This window comes from Aegilops tauschii, chromosome 2 (genome assembly GCF_002575655.3).
Source record: "Aegilops tauschii subsp. strangulata cultivar AL8/78 chromosome 2, Aet v6.0, whole genome shotgun sequence".
Taxonomy (NCBI): Eukaryota; Viridiplantae; Streptophyta; class Magnoliopsida; order Poales; family Poaceae; genus Aegilops; species Aegilops tauschii.
The window spans coordinates 646,555,003-646,570,281 of NC_053036.3; the positions used below are offsets into that span (position 1 = coordinate 646,555,003).

General features: G+C 48.8%; 3 protein-coding genes across 5 annotated transcripts; 1 reads left to right on the forward strand and 2 right to left on the reverse strand.

Moving 5' to 3' along the window:
- The first annotated feature begins 2,654 nt into the window (after window positions 1-2,654).
- Window positions 2,655-3,182, forward strand: LOC109759500 (trans-cinnamate:CoA ligase, peroxisomal-like). The gene has a single exon (XM_020318325.4). The coding sequence runs from the start codon at window positions 2,655-2,657 to the stop codon at window positions 3,180-3,182; it is 528 nt and encodes a 175-aa protein (XP_020173914.1).
- A 964-nt stretch (window positions 3,183-4,146) lies between these two features.
- Window positions 4,147-6,387, reverse strand: LOC109759508 (pathogenesis-related thaumatin-like protein 3.5). 2 transcript variants are annotated; one of them, XM_073509392.1, is made up of 4 exons: window positions 6,099-6,387; window positions 5,859-6,006; window positions 4,801-5,488; window positions 4,147-4,483 (listed from the first exon to the last, which is right to left on the reverse strand). In XM_073509392.1, the coding sequence occupies exons 1-4, from the start codon at window positions 6,273-6,275 to the stop codon at window positions 4,351-4,353; spliced, it is 1,146 nt and encodes a 381-aa protein (XP_073365493.1). In that variant the 5' UTR covers window positions 6,276-6,387; the 3' UTR covers window positions 4,147-4,350. The 2 variants fall into 2 exon arrangements, with proteins under 2 accessions (XP_073365493.1, XP_045089425.1); XM_045233490.2 differs by having other exon boundaries at window positions 5,859-6,369.
- A 47-nt stretch (window positions 6,388-6,434) lies between these two features.
- Window positions 6,435-8,734, reverse strand: LOC109759509 (ASI1-immunoprecipitated protein 1). 2 transcript variants are annotated; one of them, XM_020318331.3, is made up of 3 exons: window positions 8,436-8,734; window positions 7,191-7,703; window positions 6,435-6,921 (listed from the first exon to the last, which is right to left on the reverse strand). In XM_020318331.3, exons 2-3 carry the CDS (start codon window positions 7,683-7,685, stop codon window positions 6,769-6,771), a joined length of 648 nt encoding a protein of 215 aa, XP_020173920.1. In that variant the 5' UTR covers window positions 7,686-7,703; window positions 8,436-8,734; the 3' UTR covers window positions 6,435-6,768. The 2 variants fall into 2 exon arrangements, with proteins under 2 accessions (XP_020173920.1, XP_020173921.1); XM_020318332.4 differs by having other exon boundaries at window positions 7,191-7,706; window positions 8,436-8,730.
- Between the last annotated feature and the right edge of the window lie 6,545 nt (window positions 8,735-15,279).

Sequence of the window (15,279 nt, forward strand, 5' to 3'; positions counted from 1 at the left end):
CAGAAAGAGACATGGACATCTTTCCTCAAAGGATATTTGCAATGGCCAATGGATTCACATACACACTACTTCGTGATGTCCATTTGCTACCCGGCCGGGCCAATCAAGATATAAAAACATGAAAAAGTAGGTTAGCTGGACAAAGCATCCACAAAAACCTGATTAAAAGAACCAGATTGTCACAATCTCTTCCTAGTTCCTAGTCCACTCTGCCGTCACAGGCGCATGGAAAGTCACGATCGAAGCCATGGATGCACGGCACCAGTCGGTACAAACTGCTGCACGTTTGCCCTAAGTGAAGGTTGAACGATGGTCAAGAACCGGAGGTTGTCCAACTAAGCGACGCGTAGTGCTGTTTTATTTGCTTGTTCTTGACGTCGTGCAGAGACATGGCAGTGCTGCAACCAGCACCGTACATGTGTGTGTGTTTGTGTGGATAAAGTGGAAACTCCTTGGTTCCACGGGAAGAATGGGTAACTTTGAATATGACAAAGCTTTGTTTGAAGCAAAGCCATCGTAGCGGGTTTGGACCGCCATTAGTTTGTCGTACTAGTAGTATGGTAAAAACATGATTTGGTTGTTCGGTTTTGCCGCGTATGCTGGGTGCCTTCGCCCCTCAATGAGCGCATGAACCCTCTAGTATTATTTATACTAAATTGCTTTTGTTTAGACTTTGCTGACCCTTCAAAAAATTTATTTGCACACATAACCCCACGTCGAAGGCGTAGTAATATTTACCCATCGCCACGCCCTTCTGATCATCACATTTGACTTTAGTCCCTTAGTCTATCGCCGGTCGATCGCCTCGCCAGCAATGCCACCTGCCGTAGTCGCCAACAGGATTGGTGGATCTCGGCTAGAGGTTCTATGTTTAGCTGGTAGATCCTTCGAGAGATTTATGGTGTGTGTAGATAATTTTTGATGTGGTTGTACTAAAATCATAATGCGCTAGATAAAAGTCATCATTTAGGTGGGGGTGTACCGCACCAATAAGTTTGGCACTTCTCGGTTCGTATCTGCACGCTAGCGGTGCTAGCGATTTTCCCAAGCAAGGCGCCATGCCTAAGATTTGGACGCATACAGCGTAACACATCCAGCTCCGGCGCCTTCGAGGGTGCCCCCGGCACAGTCTGATCATTGGAGGCGTAGGAGATGGCCTTCCCATCATACACCCCCCTAGAACGGGCGAGGGTGATCCTGCAAATCGTGAGCGAACTTGTTAATTGCAGGTCTCAAGTCATAGATCATTATCCAACAGTATCATCGCACATCACCGCCATTAAAATGTAGGCCCCTATGTGGCCTCTTAGCTTTTAGCTCCTTAAAAAATTTCCGGTTCCTTACCAAACCCCTAAAACTTAACTCCTTAAAAAAAATAACGCAAATTCATTTACTTTTGGGCCATCAAGTTAAACTCATTACTTCATTAAACGATATCATTGTCACATACTTCACATGTTCCTTCGCGAAGAGAATTGATCCAAATAAAACTACAAGAAAAATCAAACACTTCAATAGAGACACAACCTTGGCCGCTCCTACTAGTCTCTCTCATTTTCATTGCCGACATTGTTGCTCTTATTGGTAGGCTTTTTGAGCTTGCACACTTGTTTCTTCACTGCCTCCTCAAACTTGGACATTGCGTCCTCTGTAAGTCTCATCGCTAGTAATCAGTGCACCAACATCTAGTAGATTTCTCTTTATCAATGGACAATAGATCAATGTGCTCTTCTTTCCAATACAAAAACTTGCATCCTTTCTACATAAAATTTTAAGAAAAGAATGTTTTTCAAATTTTCATGAATCTAAAGAACAACCGTATAAAATTGCACTCACTCTATCCATTCACACTAGTAGAAAATTCATTCGGGATGTTTGGTCGTGCTTGAGACGTGACCCAACACACGTCGTTAGCAATCATCACACTTGATGGCAGGTAGAGGCTCGCCGACGACTGCGGGGCGAGGGCTGAGGCTAGCCGACCGGAGGATGTGGTTGTGTAGGTGCTCGGTCAACGTGTGAGATGCGAGGGCACATTCCATGAGGCGGCGCCGAGTGGTCGAGGTTGTTGTGTGGTTCGGTCCATGATGAATCCTGCCAAAATGTGACGGCGTCAGGGCCTGGGTCTATTGAATCCGGCGGTGGTGGCGATGGGCATAGATGCGTCGATTTGTGCAGCGACGACGAGAAGTAAACGAATCAAAGTGGGGAGGAGCACGGCGGGTGCTACAGGGTGTCGACAGCGACGCGTGGTGGCCAACGAATGCAAGTAAGGCGGCGCCGGAGTGGATGTGGCCGAGCGGGGGTGAGCGGTAGCCGGGGAGGGGAGGGGAAAATTTTATACTCATGAAGTGAGCGGCCGAGGAGTAAAAGTTGTACTCCTCTAATACCGATAAGGGATCGACTATGTTCGGTTTAGGCCCTCAAAATCAAATTGTTTTACTTTTCTTACCGGTTTTAGGGATCGGTTAGAAATGCTCTAAAACATGTACAAAGTTGAACATTGGTAACCTTGCTCGCTAAGCTATAAATAGACCTACTAGCCTCGGAGCAACTCAACTCTAAGGATATCTCATCTCCACAAATTAAGGCCTGAGGATACAATACACAAAATATTGAGCTGAAGGTACGTACGGTGGTGTAGGAAATCGTCAATGGACAAGCTTCCCAAGCGCCCGGCTAACTACGTGCCACTTAGCCCGGTTGGGTTCCTTCCGCGCGCCAGTGCAGTATACGGCGACCGCACATCGGTCGTCTACGGGCGTCTCAAGTTCACGTGGAGGCAGACGCACGAGCGCTGCCGCCGCCTCGCCGCCGCCCTCGTCTCCCTCGGCGTCCGCAAGAACGACGTCGTCTCCGTCCTCGCGCCCAACGTGCCGGCAATGTACGAGATGCACTTCGCCGTGCCCATGGCTGCTGCCGTGCTCAACACCATCAACACGCGCCTGGACGCCAAGGCGGTGGCGGTCATCCTGAGGCACGCCCAGGCCAAGGTCCTCTTCGTCGACTATGAGTACGTGCGCCTCGCTCACGACGCGCTCCAAATCGTTGCCGATGCCGGCGCGCCCGTGCCGCTTGTCGCCGTCATCGACGATATCGACAGGCCCACCTTATATCGCCCGTGCCGCTTGCATAGAAATCAACACACCTTATATTCTGGAACCAAGGGAGTATACCAGTAACCTGAGATAGAGGTATGCTGACAGAGAAAAATTAGCAATAATATATCGAGAATTATTGAGCCAGTCTCAGCACTCATTCTAGAATTTCATGATCTGACCTCAACATTAGGTTTCCATCGTTATTGAGTAAGTCTACGGTAGATGCTATTGAAAAGTGTACCAAAAGATCCATTTGGACTTTCAGGAATCATTTCATGCATTGGCGTTCAAGCCCCGCTGCCGACGCGATCGGGTTGTGGAGGAGACAGATGACATGATCCCAGACGGGCGCCTCATTCCGCTGCCGCGACTCGCCCGATCCGCGCGAGCCCGAGTCTCCAGCCCCGCCGCCGTCCTGGTCGGGATGGGAAGGATACGTGTTCTGCTGCCGCGACTCCGCCGTCGTGGTCGGGTTGGGGACAAGACGGGCAGCACGATAGACAGGCATTTGACTATAAACTTTTTTGACTAGCAGCGTCTATATCTTTTGCCATGTGCCCTGATGGATGGGCCCGAACTGTCATAAGCATAGTCAGCTTTGTGGTGGTTTTCCGGAACTTTAAAAAAGAGGTAGTTTTTTGGAACCATAGCCCGAATTGTGGGGACATGGAGTTTCTAAGCACGAGCTCATATGAGCTCGGATGAACAGTAAATTCAGAAAAAATAAACATTCAAAAAATTAGTGACAAACATTGACAAAAGTTTTCGGCGCTTGCAAAATTTCAGCTTCAAACGACATTTGTAGAAGCCGTGGATAAAAAAACAAAATCATCATTTTGCAAGCATTGAAAACTTTTGTCAATGTTTGTCACTATAAAAGTTCGGAATTTTTTTATTTGTATTCTTTTTTTTTACTGTTCACCCGAGCTCATTTGAGCTCGGGACTAGAAGAGTACTTTCGGAATTGTGGTAGTTTTATGTCATTTACTCTGCTGTCTATAATCCCACCAGAATAGATGATTAGAAAAGCAGAGAGAGCAAGAGAGAACGAAACATTCACTTATGCTATCTCTGTATAACTCTCATTCAAATGGTACTGAGTACTGACTGTCTGACAGTGCAGAAATTTGATCCATGAATCACCTACTCTCTGTTTCTCATAGTAGAAAAAAAATCCAAAAAGAACTATATCAAGAAGAGGGTCAGGTCAGCTTGCTCTTGGATGATTAGGCCTTAATCAACCAATCAGTCACACTGGGGTTGCAAATTGCAATGCCACGAAGCTGGAGAGCAGCAGCAGCAGCATTAGACCAGAGGAGGTGCTCCTGCCGGAGCCGCTGCAGACAAGCCGGCTGTCGCGGTACGAACACACCGATTGCTTCCTGGAACAACAGAATGTACAAGATCAAACGGTTAGCAGGAGCAGAGATTCATTGAAGTGTCTGTCATTCAGAGATAAGTGCCATGTAAACTGACACGAGCTAATCAGAACAGATCTCTGCACAAACTCATTCATCGGAATGGCACTATATATTGAAAAATTGCTGGTGTGTATGATTGCTAGTGTCATTCAATCTTGGGACGGCTTGTAGATTGTGTGAAGAATCGGATGCTTTGACCACACACAAGATCTTGAGAGACATGGAGGAATTTCATTTCAGAGAGAGATGATAATTAAGGGTGTGAGAGTAGTACGTACATGTTGCTGGAGCAGAAGGTGATGGTGTAGTCGGGCGACTGGGCGCAGGTGAAGATGGAGGAGGGGTCGTCGTAGGCGTAGCTGTAGGCGGCCGGGCATGCCGCCTTGAACTTCTTCGAGTAGAAGGTCGGCTGGCAGGCCACCGGGTTGGCATACTGCCCACGGCAGCAGTACTGGTCGGTCCCGAACACGTCGCACGCGCTCCGGCAAGCCACCACCTTCCCCCCGTCGCCCTTCACGGCCAGCTCCGACGGGCAGCCCCGGCGCAGGTCACCGTCGCACCCCGCCGGGGCGCAGCCTGTCCAGTTGGCGCTCGTCGGGGTCGGGGTCACCACCACGGGGAGGTTGAAGCCGTCCACCAGGCTCACGTCGTAGTAGTCAGTCGCCGCCAGCGTGAACTCCGCCAGCGTCGCCGGAGCGGCCCCCGACGCCGATTCGCACTGCAGCGACGTGCCGCACCCGCCCGTCTCGCACGTGCCGTTGCCGGCCGAGTCAAAGGTGCAGCCGGTGCGGCCCCACACGCGGCCCGACCACCCCACGGGGGCGGTGAACACCACCGACTCGCCTGCACGGAGCGCATACCCGCCGCCCCCGAAGCTCTCGCCCGGCGTCACCGCCGGCCACACCTCCGTCTTGCACTGGTTGATGAGCGTGAACTCCCGGGCCGACTCCGCCCGCCTCGTTGCCCCTGTCATCACAACAATGAAAAAGAACGTTTTTGGGTTCAGTTAACACTACTGCAGCATCTACTAGCAATCTGATAAATGAACTGATCTTCAGACAAGCAATCTATGGCATTGGCAATGTGTGTCAGGTCAGGGCTTGCAAAATTTTCACTTATGTTGAGTATGTCCTGACAACATTTGAAACAAGGTCTGCACTACATTTGAAACAGAGTGCAAGGCAATCTGAATAGATGGACACCAACTGGCTGGTGATGATTCCAAAGCATACCATTCCATTCTAGCAGTCAGAAAACCTGACACAATCTTATCCCAGCAAGAGTATGCAGAAAGCAAGAGGAGAAGATGAAGAAATTTGATTGTGAAGAGTGGTACCTGAGAAGAAGCAGGTGAGAAACAGAGGCAGAAGCAGGGCACTCCCCCTTCTTGGCCCTGGGGACCTACCCATTGCAGATTCAGGTGCAGCAACAACAGTGAAAAACCTCTGGTGATGTGTATGGCTGTATACAGGTAGGTAGATATACTGCTGATAACAACACAGCAGGTGAGATAATTTTTTAGAGCAAGTAAACACAAAGAGAGAATACGTGAGAGGGAGGTTCAGGTGAGGCATGCCATGAATGGACAAACCTTGCTTGCCATGGCCTCCTTCCTTGCTTCCTCTTGCCATTTCCTCCTCAGATTCTCCAGCCAGCCAGGCAGAACCTCCTTTTCCTGTGTTCCAAGACTTGGGAACATGGCACTTGTGACCGTGACATTGTGTCCATTCCTGGGAACACAAGGCAGAGACATGATTCCCTCCTGCTTCAAGCAACAACACACCTTCAGGCATCAGGACCAACATAAAACATCTCAAGCTAGCAACAGAACTGCCAGACAGGACTGAACCGCGAGCACCGACATATCCGATATCAAGCAAGTTTCAAGCAATGCAGGAGACAATATCAGACATCGTTGGATCATCTCGCTGACATGCTAAGCTTGGAGGTCATACAAAGATTATTATTACACCAAGCGTACCATCAACTGATCGGATCGTAATGTATCGACAGTTGTTACACTAAGGAACTGCTGCTTTGCAGCTGGCCACAACTAGAGCACGGACGCACCAAACAAATCAATGCTTTATTACTATCATCCCAGCACAAGATGAGAACTAGCCAATGGATTATCACTATCGCACAATCACATCTGTGAGTGGGGATGCCCTGGGCAGAATAAGAATCTGCTTGCACTGGTGACTGCAGTCAGTCTCCGAGGGAGGAGCTTGAACGTCGGGAACCCATCAGTCGTCTCCCAGCTTGACCTTGTAATGCTGAGCGAGTTTAGTGATTTCCCCGTTGTTCACGAGGTTCTCGAGCATGTCGTACTTGTTGCTGTTTGCTACCAGGGTTTCCTGCTGCTGCGCCGCCAGCTCCTTCTCCTCTTCCAATTGATTCTGAAACAAAAGGAAGAACAAAGTTTAATGAAATTATGGCTCGGATACAAAAGATACAGAGGTTTAAAGCAACTGTATCACATTTTAAAGAACAGCATCATCATCAAAATTCTCAAAATATGCTTCACATGTCATGTTCCCTGAGCAAGTGTTTTTCTCATTTTAGACAAGTAAAGCAGAAAGATTTGCAGCTTTTCTCAGTAGTGGGCAACTGGGCATACAGGTACATGATAAGAACAGTATAAAAAACTAAAGAAACACCACTTCACCTTGATGAGTGCCATATTTTCTGCTTCTTGCCTCCTCATAAGGCCCTTGAGCTTATTCATCCCATCATACCCCGGATCTCCCTGCTTTACCCAGCTGAACTCAATCTTCAAGCCAGGCTTCCTAGGGCGGTCCGGAAACATCTCGGGCTTTGCAAAGGCAGCCCTCACAGGCCTGGGCATCCCGCCGAGCATGAAAGGGAAGTTGTTCATCAGGTCCACAGCAGCCTGGGCCTGCGACACGTTGTCCACCTCCACCAACGCAGCGGCGGGGATCTCGTACTCGATCGTGTAGTTCTCGATGAACTCCGTGTTGACGACATTGGCGCACTGGGCGAGAGACGCCTTGATGACCTGGCTGGTGACCAGAGGGGAGAGGTGGTCGATGTATATCGTCCTCTTGACCCTCGCCTCGAAATCAGCGTACTCCTTCTCAGCCTGTTTTTCGTCCTTCATATCATCTTCGTCCTTCTGAGCCATTTCGTCGGATGCCGCCATAGGAGCGAAGCACGACCTCTGCTGGAAATAACAATACACAGCAGCAGTCACTCGAAATGGCTAAGATTTCCTCCGAATAATTAAGAATGAACACTGCAAAAGGTTATAAACAGAGCTGGCAAACAACAAAGATTTATAAACAGATCTGACAAACATAAAAAACAACATCTTAAGGGCATCATCTGGATAAGAACAAGCGTTGTGCAGCAAAAGCGTCTACCGGCTTTACACTTATAAAACTATCAAACATCAAAGATAACTACTCTGTATTAACTAACAGCAGTGGAGGGTTGTTCATCTATCTCCTGGATGTAAGGGTAGGGATATGGCTCCAAAAAATTTCAAGGCTTCATCAAGAAACAGGGGCCGGCATGCGGGTTCAGTTTAGGATTTCCTCGAACAAGCCTTTTTTGATGAAAGGGGAGCTGCCAAAATTCCATTAGTAGAAACCTACAAATTGCCTCAAAGAGAACAAGCAAGCACCCCAAATGCAACTACCTAGTCAAGCATCGGGAGGGAAAGTTAAAAAGGAAACCGCGAGGCGAGACAAAGTTGATGAACATGGCTCAGCACATGACTCAGATCAAACATGCAAAAGTAAAATCCTCCACTATCCAGCTAACAAGCCGTTCCTCACAGACACAGCAACTGCAGGGGCGGCGGATCTAGACGGCGTGCGCCCACAAGCCGTGAGGTCCAGCGGGATTTCTATTGAACTTAATCGTGGGATGAAGATGGGGAAACCTCTACCTCGAAACCCAATGGGTGGGCGGGGCGGAGCGGAGGCGGCGGGAGCGCGGCGTCCAGACGAGGAAGAACGGAGCCCGCGGCGGCGGCGGTGGCGACGCGCGTGAGGGGCGGGGGCGGCGCGGGGCGTGTGATTGGGGCGGCTGGGAGTGGGGCTGAGGCGTCGGCCGGCAGGCCGGCGGGATTGAGCCGTTGGTCGGCGGCGACGGCGACGGCGGCGGCGGCTGTAGGGATTAGACGAGAGACAGCGGCGTTTCTAGCCTTTCCGGAAAAAGGTGTGGACTTTAGGGCCCGTTTGGGTTCGGGACGACGGGATAGGAGAACACAGGAATAGAAAAGAATCCATAAATTGCAAGAATTAAATGCCATGTCTGCCCGCATATAAGCTTTTATTAGAATTATATACATTTTGATTTTAACTTTAAATTGGTTTTTCCTAAACTTGGTCAAACTTTGTAGATTTTAACTTGGCTAAAGTAATGCACGGAGTGAATAAGAGCGGACATCGCCAAATGTCCATGGAGACGTCCGCCGTGTTCAAACGCGTCCGTGGAAATGTCTGCTTTGGTTTTTTCTATCTATACCAGGACTACTCAAAACAGTCAAAGATAAAATAGCACAACTGTTAAGCATTTGAAAGATAAATATTTCAAGGCAACAGTAATTCAAATTTAAATACTAAATTACAAAAAAAATTGATGCTCCAAAAATATTGTTTTAAGAAGCATTCTGAAGCATCGATTTTGTTTTATTTGCCCTACACATCCATGAATGTAATTCAATCACGAAATTTGCACGCACATCGATGCTTGCCTAGAAAATTGAACTTTTCTCACAAAAACACTTTCGTAAGAATATTTCTTTCTTACTTTCAAGAATTTACTATGAACTCAGCGATGATTAATATGGATCGGAGGGAGTATGAACATTTATTTTTGTTGTCTAAAGTTTTTTAATAAAAAAAATTGAAGGTAGTATATTAAATAGCACAAACCTTTAAAAATAGCCTTACAAAAATTAGAAATATATCCAAATCCTTCGAGTGTCTGAGGTCTTCTTCCTCCTGCATCCATCGACGGCACACCGTGAACAAAGCTCGTTAACTCCTCCGGGCCTCCGTCTCAGTGAAGTAAACTTATTTAAACACGGGAGCATGTAGACGCAATGGCCAGGAGCTGCTCCCCCTCAGCGTCGCACCTTCGCGTCCGGGAGCTGCTTCGCCATCCTACCCCTGCAATCTAACTGTCGTACATGCACCATTCCGGCCCGTTGCATCCAGGAGTTGCTCTGCCTCCATGCCGCTCCCCGTTGCGGCTGATTTGGAGGCGCATGACACACACGAGGTCGGTACTGACTGCTGAGGCCAACGAGCTCGTCGGGCTCAGCCACACTATCGTCGTCGACATTGCCATCGACCCTACCCGCTCGTCCTCCTGCCTGCGTCCCATCCCCCTCCCTCATTGTGACGCCTTCCTCCCGTCATCGCTGCCCTCCATCAGCTAGATGAGGTCACCATTCTTTGGATTTTTTTGAGGAACCTGGTTGTTTCCTTTTTCTATGTGTGATGGTTATTCTGAGTACTATGAAAAATGTAGTTTATTGTAGCAAATTCAAAATATGTGTATCTAGTTTTGGGTCTTCTATAAAAGCAGGAACAAAATTTCACTACCTAAATCTTCTCTCTCCTCTACTTAAAATGGATCTGAGTAGCCAAAATTTGGGTCTACTATTGCAGATGCTCTTGGGGGGGGGGGGGGGGCAGGGCCTTACTTGTTCCCCTACCCCTGCCATTCCAGCAGAATAATAATAAAATGTTGGAAAGGGCAACAAATGTAGTGGCATGTTGCAAAGATGATGGAACCTATAAAACCTTAGTTGCAAAACATCGTGGAACAAAATAAAATATCAAGGAGGTTGCTGGCAACTTTCCCTGAACGGTCTGCAATTGCACAACCCATCATTGTCGAAACACTAACTCTGTTCGAGGGATATCGTTGTTCGCTTTCCTGCTCATTTCCATGCCCCCACCTCGTTGAAACGTCACAATAGTGATACCGTCATAGACGGTACATATTAGAGGAGGATGGATAAACCATGCTGGCTTGTCACAAAACGATTTTTGGTCGGTGTACGAACAAAGGGCGGTGTGTTTCTCCGTTTTTTGGTCCATCTACATAATGATTGAAATTTTTGTCCGTCCACACATAAATTTCCACACTCTATTGTTATTCACCGTTCAATCCAGTTGAGCGGGCTTCCTCTGATCGTTTGTATGAACTAGGCAAGTGGTCAAAGTTATGGCTCAATCGACGCACAGCTGGTCTTCCTGGGTCTGCTTATTTGGCCGATTGGGCTGGCTTGAAGAAAGTAAAAAAGAACTGTCAGAAAGGGGAATCAAACTCAGGAGACCATGTACCAAGGCAAACTCAATTAGCGCAACCAACTAACCTAGTACCTCATTAAAAACAGAAATATAATGTAATTTCTTATATTTAGGTAAGAATTTCATGTGTCTTCAGCAACTTATTTCATATCAACAAGTCAAAAGACTTGTGATCGTATGTTTGTTTTGCTAAAGTTATTATACTAAAAATGCATGATATGACAAAAAAATATAAACAATGGGTGGGTATTTTTAGATATTCAGAATACCGCAACTACACATTAATTAAAACAATATATATCACACAACATAACTTATAAGTTATAGTCAGTAAACAGTTGGACATATTTACATAATAGTTGGCCGATACGAAAGTTCTTCAACAGTTTAATAAACCGGCATAACAAAACATATATCATACCTCGCCAACATAGCCCTCTGCACTGGGGTAACTTATCCCTACAACATGAGATCTATCTTGTTCGTGACAATGAGGGACCAAGCAACAACGACCTCGACCCTAGAGTTGCCTACTAAACATGAGCCCTTGCTTGTTTGGCAATGTTGGACGGGGAAATCGACATGACCCTTTGGAACTTTGTGACCACATCTCGAGTGTGCTTGTATGATAACTTTCATTGTTGATTGTAATTCGGCTGACACAACATTCCTTGACAGGCGAAAGTAACCGTCTGATCCCACGGGGATTTCATCATGACGACAATTAAGCAACACAACTTCCCAAGGTGAGGGATCCTCTGCATCAGCAGAGAAGGAACAAGAAACTCGACATCCATATTTGAAAGGCCAACTCCCTTCAACAACTCGAACGCCGACGCCAGTTGCCTGGATTGCTCTACGAAGTTGTTCAAGTGTTAACCGTGCCGCACAACAATATCCGTTGAATAGAGGGGTGGTATCCCTTGCAGACCCGTAACTGTAGCTGCAAGTGAGCGATGCTTTTTCTTGACGCTGATCCGCTCCACGATACCTTATTTTCAGCTCAACTTCAAACGTAACACGGTCCACAGCCACGATTGTGCGAGACGGGCCAGTCAAGCGCAAAAAAGGATCCTGGAAGCATCATCGTCATCATCAACATTACTATAACTAATTGGATCAAGAAAATTAAGGAGAATGAAGCGAAAGCTTAGTAGTATTTATAGTACACAATACCTCTTTAGTGACTAGTTGGTAGTTATGCCTTGAGCGGTAGAAGAGAATGTTGCGGTTGTGGTCAACGGCGTCCCTTGCAGCGACCACGCCGTACACGTGGAGCGGCCAGCTCAAGTTGACGTTGAGGTCAACAATTTCCAAGGAGTATATCTGCAAGGCGTGGCTGGCGGTACCAGAGTAGTTGGAAATACCAGGCGTGGAGGGCGTGAATAGCATAGGACTCAACGTGGCTGCCAAAATCAAATCAAACAAATGCACACCAAATTAATTAAGCCAAGTAGTGTGTAATGTCTGAGAATCTGTCTACTAATTAACTCGAATAAATAACTAGCAGAGCAAGGCTGGTGGTAAAAGTTTATGCACATATGATAGAAGGAGAAGAAGAGCAGAGTCTTACTTATGTCGAGTCAATTGCAAGAAACCACCACATTTGCGGCTAGGTTTGCAGGAAACCACCAACTCGTTAATCCGTTGCAGAAAATACCGGAAAATCTGTTAAGTCATTGCAAAAAACACTGAACGGGTGATTTGGCCCATTTAATCACTTTCTTACAAGTGGGGCCAGATTGTAAGAAATTGATTTAGCAAAAAATAACACATACACCCCTAGATCTAAAAAACAAAAGCAATCAGACCCCCACATGCACACCACCGTGGACAATCCCTCCTGCCGAAGCAACGTGAACTCGTCCGGCACGGCGCCCTGGCGCCGTTGTTGTTGTTGTTGTTGTTGCCTGGCTATGGCCGCGACGGGGTTCGAGGAGGTGGCCGGAGTGTGCGCATTTTTGAGGTGTCCAGGCCGGTGTTGATGGCGTTGATGATGGGGACAACGAAGTGCAGACGACGGCGGCGCAAGGCAGGATGGTGACAGCGGAGCTTCCTGTTTTGGTATGCGGCGGCGTGGCTCCTGCCATGGCCGGCAGCGGCTGGAATGGGGCGCAGAGGAGGGGGTCCGACGGTGAGGCTCCGGATCTAGGCGGGTCGGGCGCGAGGGAGATCAGGGAGGTGCTCCAGATCAGGCATGCTCGGATCCAACGGCTAGTTGTTGGGGAGGCAGCCATGGCGATTTCTAGCAAATCGGGGCGATCTCCATGGAGGTCCTGCGGCAACCGTCGGCGGTGTCAGAGAGGGCACAGGGAGAAGAGAAAGAGGATGGAGAAGGAGCAGGGCAGAGGGGCGGTAGGTGCGCCGGGTTGGTTCGCCGGCGGCGTTCGCTGGTCGCCGGAAGGCCCAAGGACGAGGGGAGGCTCTAGATCGAGGAGCTCCTCTCGATCCAATCGAGCAAGTCTGCGGTCATCGAGGCAGGGAGGCGGGTGGGCTTCCGGCGGCGGTGGCGTGGTTAGTTGCGAGGGCAGGCAGTGGTTGCAAAGGGGTTGATTGCTTTTTATTTTTAGATTCAGGGATGTGTATGACATTTGTTTACCAAGTCAGCTCTTGACAGTCTGGCCCCACTTGTAAGAAAGTGATTAAATGGGCCAAATCACCCGTTCAGTGTTTTTTGCAATGACTTAACAGATTTTCCGGTGTTTTTTGCAACGGATTAACGAGTTGGTGGTTTCCTGCAAACCTAGCCGCAAATGTGGTGGTTTCTTGCAATTGACTCTACTTATGTTATAGAAGGAACCACAGCCTCCCATGCTGCTGCCCCACGTGGATTCCCAGCCGGCACGATATTGGTGCTGGTCATAAGAAGAAGCTCCATCATCCTCCTCCTTGGCAATGGCGGACGATCCAGTCCTGGCCATATATTGGGAGACGCTCAGGGATGCGCGGGACATGAGGTACAACATCTTGATCTTCTCCGGGGAGAAGCCCGTGGTAGCAGCACTGTCAGCGCCGAGCTCCCTTAGAATCGACGCCAGAGACTCGATCCGGCGGCGCATGTCGTCCGACTCGCTTAGAAGGAAGCCGAGGGCCTCGTCGCGGTTGCGGACGACGTAGGGCAAACTCACCCGGTGCAAGGTGGTTGTTGTGGGGTCGACCAGCTGCGGCGGCGCGTGGATCATTGATGTCGAGTTGGAGCTCACGTAGGCCTTCTTTCCAGCGAACGTCGATAGGCCCCGGGACGTGACCTCCTTTCTCAGGGACTCGGTCTCCCTCCTCAGGAGCTCGCGGTGGCGACAGAGGGCGTCGAGCAGCTGTGTGCTGTTCTCCGCCATCGCCGGGGTCTCGTGCGTGGCGGCGGCGGCGAGAAAGATGAGCGGACGCGTGTGGCCTCCCTCAACTTATTGGGATCGGTGAAGGTAAGTCATCAGTCCATGACCGTCCCAGATTCCTCGTCCATCTCCTTGCCAGATTCCCCCTCAAAAAAAAAAAGATCTCCTTCCCAGATTACCCTCAAAGAAAAAAAAATCTCCTACTCAGATTTTGCTTTGTCAACGGAGAGAAAGTGCTGCTTTTTTAAAAAGGCAAACCCAATTTTATTGATCTTGAAATAGGCTTTCGTCCCGTTTTATAAAGGTATGGACCGATGCTTTATTATCTATAAAGCGGGAGCGGGCCAGGAGAGGCTCATGCCTAAGGTATTTTGCCTGAAGGAGCTGAAGCCACAAACTGCCCTCTCCTTGCAAGATCCGCCAGACCCAAATGAAGCATGAGTGTGATGTTCATACGGCAGGAGGCCATAATACCCAGGCCTTCCCGGTCCTTGGGCATACAAATGTCCACCCACTTGACCGTGTGGTACTTCTGGCGGCCATAGGCAGCCTGCCAGAAGAACCTAGCGAGCTCCTCATCGAAGGAGCCATGAACGCCCTCCGGTATGATATACAACACCATCATGTATAAGGGGAGACTCGTGAGGTTAGAGCTAATAAGGACCGATTTACTCCCTTTGGATGTAAACCGCCCACGCCACGGCTCGGCCCAGGACGTCACTCGGCCCACTAGCGGGTCGAACGCACTCATCAGGACCTTCGGATCAGCCATCGGCCACCCCAAGTATGTATTGGGAAAAGAGGCCGGCCTTCAATTTAAGTTGTCCGCGATCCGTTGGTGTTCTTCTGCCGAGAATCGTAGGATAACGACCTCACTCTTATCAAAGTTGATCTTTAGTCCCGACATAGCTCCAAAACTGAGGAGTAGGAACTTAAGATTCACGATGTCAAGGTCCGACCCCTCGACCATAATCATGGTGTCGTCAGCGTATTGTAGATGAGTGACACCACCCCTAGGGATCAAATGACCCACTACCCCCGAGAGGTGGCCATCCCTCCTAGCTTTATCTAGGATGCCAGCCAAAGCTTCAACGACGAGGTTGAAGAGAAGGGGGGGATATCGGGTCCCCTT

Excerpts from the sequence above, each read along its gene's own strand:
- LOC109759509 (XM_020318331.3), bottom strand. The coding sequence starts at position 7,685 with ATGGCGGCATCCGACGAAATGGCTCAGAAGGACGAAGATGATATGAAG. Across the intron at positions 6,922-7,190 it reads AAAATATGGCACTCATCAAG|AATCAATTGGAAGAGGAGAA; the intron begins GTGAAGTGGTGT and ends CTTTTGTTTCAG.
- LOC109759508 (XM_045233490.2), bottom strand. The coding sequence starts at position 6,327 with ATGTTGGTCCTGATGCCTGAAGGTGTGTTGTTGCTTGAAGCAGGAGGG. Across the intron at positions 5,489-5,858 it reads TCTCACCTGCTTCTTCTCAG|GGGCAACGAGGCGGGCGGAG; the intron begins GTACCACTCTTC and ends TTGTGATGACAG. Across the intron at positions 4,484-4,800 it reads ACCTTCTGCTCCAGCAACAT|GAAGCAATCGGTGTGTTCGT; the intron begins GTACGTACTACT and ends CTGTTGTTCCAG.
- LOC109759500 (XM_020318325.4), top strand. The coding sequence starts at position 2,655 with ATGGACAAGCTTCCCAAGCGCCCGGCTAACTACGTGCCACTTAGCCCG.